The following is a 6,075-nucleotide window of genomic DNA, read 5'->3' as shown; positions in this document are numbered from 1 at the left end:
GAAATAGTACTTAACAATGTGGACTAGTTTATACTGCTCTGTCGAAGAGTCAAATACAATTGCTGCACTACCTTTTAACCCAAATCACTCAACTTAGCTGTTTGTATCATTCTTTTATATTAATGACCTATGAGTCAAATTATCATATTTATGTTTATGAAGTTGAAATCTAATAATCAAATGAAGTTAATTTTTAGAAGTATGAGATTACAATTCGTGCAATAGTTACAAATGAACAGCCACAATCGATGAATTACAATTTACAGAATACACAAAGATGCATATATAACAGTATAAATCAAAGGAGTTAAATCAACAAAAATAAACAGATCGACATGAAATTAGGGGAGAAACTCACAACTCCGGTGGGAGAGTGGTTGGTGAATGAATTTGAGAGTAGTTGGTGAATGAATTTGATAGAAACAACTATGTTGAGTGATTTACTGATACAAAATAAACTTCAATAACTTTGCTAGATAAATTTTAAAAGTTCAGTGACCTTTTGATATATTAACTCTAGTTTTAATATGTATGCAATTTATAAATGGTTCAAACTACAAACAATTTGTAACAAACCAAAATCCTCGCTATATTAATAAGAGCACTAAAACACGATTACAACATTACGATTCTAGTTGAAATAATTAAACTACCGACTTACAATGAAAATATTGAAATAACAAGTAATTAAAGATAGAGGAAGATTGAAGATGAGAAGTAATTCTCAAAGAAAGGGATGAGAGGACTAGACATTTTTCTCAACAGTTTGCATAATCCCTAAAGTACCTATCACTATCCTTTTTGTTGGAACGTTTCATGCCCACTACTCAACCCGGATCCCAGATTAACCTGGCCCTATTACTCGTTCTCGGGTCAATAGCTCTTTTCAGCCAAATAACAGCTTGTATGACATTAGTATCTACATTGGGTTGGACTTGATTCATAACAATACTCCCGTTGTCAATAAGAACCTTGTCCTCAAGGTTCAAGACAATAACAATGGAATAGTATGCTCCTCACCAATTGCCTCAAATAATAGTAGCTAAGTAGATTGAACAATCTTGACCCTTTTAAAAGTCACAATACCTGCAAAATAGATGCACTCAAAACCACACATGCAATTTATATTAATCATTGGACACACACTAGTATGATTATCAACCCACAATGTGATGTCGTCAGGAGAAATACATATCAGTTTCAAACACCAATAAGCACATTGATCTGTTGACACTTTTAGATGCTGCATTATAACTTCAACAGTTAAATATTTGTCACTCCATGCACCAAGTGGTTTCTTCAATGATATTGTGATTTTGTGCACTACTTGAAACAACTAATTAGTCCTAAATAAAACCAAATCACAACTCACTGTTTGGGATGACGTTTTTGCACTGAACATGGGCATGTTGAAAGCCATATTTCTGAGATTTGGGTGAATATGTTCTAACCAAGGAGATAAATGTACTCTTGACCATAAACCCACCCAATTGTCGTTTTAGGCACACTGATAGGTACCATAAGAATTGTGCAGACAATTGACATATATTGGCCATTATTGTGGGGTTGTCCAGAGACCTGCTTTGGCTCCAGTAACGCAACATAAACAAGAGAAAGAACACAAAGCTTAATATCACTAGGCATATCCTTAGCTTCCACGCACGTATATATATCAAGTAAAACATGCCATCCATTATCTTGTGACAAACTCACCACACATAAGGAAGATTGAGTGCTCTCTTTCAAGTGAGCATCATAAAAGTAATTAACAAGTCGAGAAGTTATATCAATAAACTCGAGCAATAGGTGTGCCTCGGTAGTCTCCCTAAGACCATTTTGGTGCATAGTCTTGGAACTGATTCCCGGATCCCACACACAATTAACCTTCACCATTCCACCAAACTTAATGATGAACGGTTTCACTCCGGCATCCACAGAAAAGAAACATTCAGCATGTCTTATTCCCTCATTAATTTTTTCCTCTTTAACATCAGTCCTCACATCATAAGATTGGATCTCACTCTTTGAATCACCACCCTTATTCTCAAAAAGTAGTTTATCACGATATAGATCCTCAATTATTGTAAGTTTCAGGAAAATTATGTCAACATACATTTCATCAGATGCCACCATATCAATTTTATGTCTACAAAAGTCACTACAAAGAGAGTTGGCATCAAAATACCTCATTGGTAGGGCGTGTGTGGATTGTAAGGGCGACACTGTAGGTTCTCGACCACCAAAAGAAATAAACAAATACTTTCTGCCTGTTAAGTGCAGTTGCTGAACAGTTCGTGTTTCTTTAGGTGTTTCAACTGGCACCCCAACCAGTAACAAAGTAACATAACATTGGATACCTTCCAAGATTCATTGGATATTGTGTCGAACACTTTGTGCACCTTTGAATTGCCCGATCCTATAGCTAGAACGTAACTTGCCAACATGTCGAGCAACCAATTGTGGGTTGCTCCTTCACCACCTGTTTTTGAGTCGTCCCCACTGCTATAACAACTTGAGCACATACTGGCAAAAAATTGGACATCGCTACCTTGAGCGCTAATAATAGGAAGATAACTATTCTTATCAAAGTCCGTTGCAGATAAATGATCACTACATTTCCTACATTTGAACACGAAGGTAGTGGACTGAGATACATATTGCCAGTGTCAAACCAATAACAAGTGGGTAAGCCATCTGTCATGCTCTCAATTGCTAGAGCCCCAAAATCGGCAAAAAATGACTGATTGAATAGACATGGATAAGACTCAACAATCTCATCATTATCATCATGAGGGATAAGGGAGATCTCACCATCAACTCTTATTGGTGCATCAGAGTCAGAACTTACAATCTCATGGAAAACAACATTTTCAGTCACTACAAGCTGCAAATTTGCGAATTGGCCCTGTAGGGTGGACTCATTTCGCTGGAGACTTCCACCAAACACTATGTTTTGTATTAGTTTCAAGACATTCATCTTCCGCAACGGCATTTGCAACCCCAATAAATTATCCTCTACCAAGTCAAATGCCATGTCAAATGCATGGACCGACTCTTCAATCAGGTGAGAAATTTCATCAAACACCTGGTCTGCATGACCTGAATGTTCATCTCCCATGACTGAATATATCCCAACTAAAAGGAGGTTTGTATCGATCAAAGTGTCAAGATGTACCTCAAAATTATTGGCAATGCTTGATTGTCCATCACCCAAAGCAGAGGCAATCTCTTCGCCATTCATCGTAGAACCACTGTCAATATCATCTTCTATTGCAGCCTCTTGAATTATTGTTGGTGACAAGCCCGTGATAATTGGAAATACTGGAAGTTGGGATATGGGTATTGTCGACATAACTGAAAAATTATCCTGCACCTTCTGTACCAAAGTAAGAATAGTTGTAATGTTCGATTGTGCAACTGGAGACTCCAGGGAGGTTCGAGCTCGAAAGCACAAAGATAGCTTCTCCTTGAAATGCTTCCAATCCCAAAATTGTTTGTTGCGATACATCCAACGAAACCAGTCAAGCGCCTCACCATCGAGATAGAAGAAAGGAAGAGGTAGCCATTCATTCTCCAGGAAGCCAAGGTCAGCGAAGTATCGTTCGGCCCGAAAGAGACAATCATCTGGATTACCTGTGCCGGTGAATCGATCTAAAACCACCATTGCCCTTAGAGTACGAAAATGAAAGCACGATGTAACAAATCGAAATCCTCCCTATATTAATAAGAGCACTAAAACATGATTACAATATTACGATTCTAGTTGAAATAATTAAACTACTGAGTTACAATGAAAATATTGAAATAACAAGTGATTAAAAATAGAGGAAGATTGAAGATGAGAAGTAGAACTCAAAGAAAGGAAAGAGAGGACTAGACATTTTTCTTAACAATTTACATAATCCCTAAAACACCTATCACTATCCTTTTTGTTGGAACCGTTTTATGCCCACTACTCAACCCGGATCCCAGATTAACCTGGCCCTATTACTTGTTCTCGGGCCAATAGCTCTTGTCAGTCAAATAACAGCTTGTATGACATTAGTATCTACGTTGGATTGGACTTAATTCATAACACAATTAGAAACCAAATATAAACCAAAAAATAATATATTCAATTAAGATCACAAACGTCATATGGTAATCTATATGCCTTTTCAATTAGTAAATGTTAAATAACTCACATTTTAAATAGTGTATTGATATGTATTATATTTATTAACAAACAACTCCCTCTAAATAACAAAATTTGTAACCTAATTTATTTAAATAAATTTACTAGTACAAATATAAAACATAAAATCAAGAAAATAAATAAAAATATTTGAGGAATATTTTTGTCTTTAAATCAATAATCCCATGGTATTAAATCCAATGTATTACTAATACTAACATATGGTAGATAATACCTTAAATAATATCATGTAGGGTGTATAACTAATCCATGGATTAGTTGTACTTAGGCTCAAAAATTTGTAACAATCGGGTTCCGTCATTATAGAAATGTCAACTAAGGAAAAATTGGGGGCAGAAAAACTTTTTTTTTTATAGTATTAGGATTTTGATTTGGAGGAGATCAGAGTCATCAAGGTGTAGGGGAAATATGGTAACAATCGGGTGGAATAAATATGATTTTGATTTCATGAATAGATAGATAACTCGTTAAGGAATTCATATGACTATACAAAATCGAATTTGAATAAGTAGATCTACGAAAATCGATCATAGTTAAGGGTATTTTCTGAGCATAGTGGGTTAAAAATGTGTTGTAAAAAGAAGGAACTAAAATTCTTTTGAGAAGTTTCTGTCTCGCTTTGTGCCACTGTAGCGGGAGTTATGCCGCTGTGGTGGGCAAGACAGTACTTAAAATTGTAAATTTTCAGGGAGGACTCACTGTTTCGAAAATGCCGCTGTGGAGCTAAAGAAAAAAACCCAGGCGACCCTAACTCGCTTTCCACTATTCTTGGGGCTAAAGGTAAGTTTTTAACTTTTCAAATTCATTTTTCGATCCGTAGAACATAATTGAATAGGTCAAATGTCAATATTGATCGGGTAGGGTTTCTTGATAAATTTTACGGTGGAAACAACCCTAATCCAAATACTAGAGATCATGTGTATGATTAAAAGTTGTGAGCATTGTTAGTAATCTGGATAATTAGTGATTGTATATTGATTTTCGTATGTTTTTGTTTGTAGATCAAGAACAAGCGGAATGAATCCGAAAAGGGAAGGATCAAGTTTTTGAGGGTTTCATTCTTGTTTCGAGGTAGGTGATGGTTATGATTTCATGATTGTGTGATGTATGCATGTTCTTGCTTCATTGTTATACTTGTATGTATAAGAATGTTGCAATTTTGATCACATTTGTTGTAAGAGATAGATGAATGATTGTAGCCATGAAATCATGATGTAAATTTATGGTCTTAATGATATACTTGTCATTGTGATTGTGGTGTGTGAATGGGGATTAGATTGCCACATTCCAACAAGCTAATGGGAACGGTTGCCACATTCCAGCACAATACTAGATCGTATTGCCACGTTCTGGCAAGCTAACTGTTTGGATTTGGATTCTGAGAGAGGACCAATGATGTGATACATATGTAATGTTTTGTCGAATTTTCATGTTGATAATGTTGTATATGTTGATGTATATGCATGTGATTTTAATGTTTGTTTGACTTGTTTATATTGCATTAGCGGGATAGCCGCGTGATCCTACCACACGCTGGTTGTGTACTAATTCTGCATTTGCTCATGTTTTTGTTGAGTACAGGGTATCTTCAAGAGACTATTGACAGACCTCGCATGGGAGACAAGAGATCATCGCATCGACTTCAAGGGTGAGTCGCATCTTCCAGGTTGCCATGAAGTTCCCTTTCGTCTATGTCCACCGTTTCCGGACTTAGGCATTGTTTTAGATAGTTGATAGTTCAATAGTTGGGGATGTATCCTTTCTTGTTTAGATTTATGGATCTTGTTAGATGTTTTGATACATTGACTTTCAGATTCTAGGTATTTAAATTCTGCATTTGTTAGTTAATTAACTTGCTTCCTTAACTTAATTTCCTTAGT

The 6,075-nt window shown here is 36.0% G+C and overlaps 1 protein-coding gene across 1 annotated transcript; it reads right to left on the bottom strand.

Moving 5' to 3' along the window:
- Positions 1-568: 568 nt before the first annotated feature.
- On the bottom strand, positions 569-3,688 carry LOC114078588. The gene is made up of 2 exons (XM_027919441.1): positions 2,186-3,688; positions 569-1,086 (listed from the first exon to the last, which is right to left on the bottom strand). Exon 1 carries the CDS (start codon positions 3,662-3,664, stop codon positions 2,423-2,425), a length of 1,242 nt encoding a protein of 413 aa, XP_027775242.1. The 5' UTR covers positions 3,665-3,688; the 3' UTR covers positions 569-1,086; positions 2,186-2,422.
- Positions 3,689-6,075: the final 2,387 nt, after the last annotated feature.

The sequence above is a fragment of the Solanum pennellii genome, chromosome 9 (assembly GCF_001406875.1).
Source record: "Solanum pennellii chromosome 9, SPENNV200".
Taxonomy (NCBI): Eukaryota; Viridiplantae; Streptophyta; class Magnoliopsida; order Solanales; family Solanaceae; genus Solanum; species Solanum pennellii.
This window is presented reverse-complemented; position numbering and strand designations above follow the sequence as displayed.

Coding starts and splice junctions, on each gene's coding strand:
- LOC114078588 (XM_027919441.1), bottom strand. CDS start 3,664: ATGGTGGTTTTAGATCGATTCACCGGCACAGGTAATCCAGATGATTGT.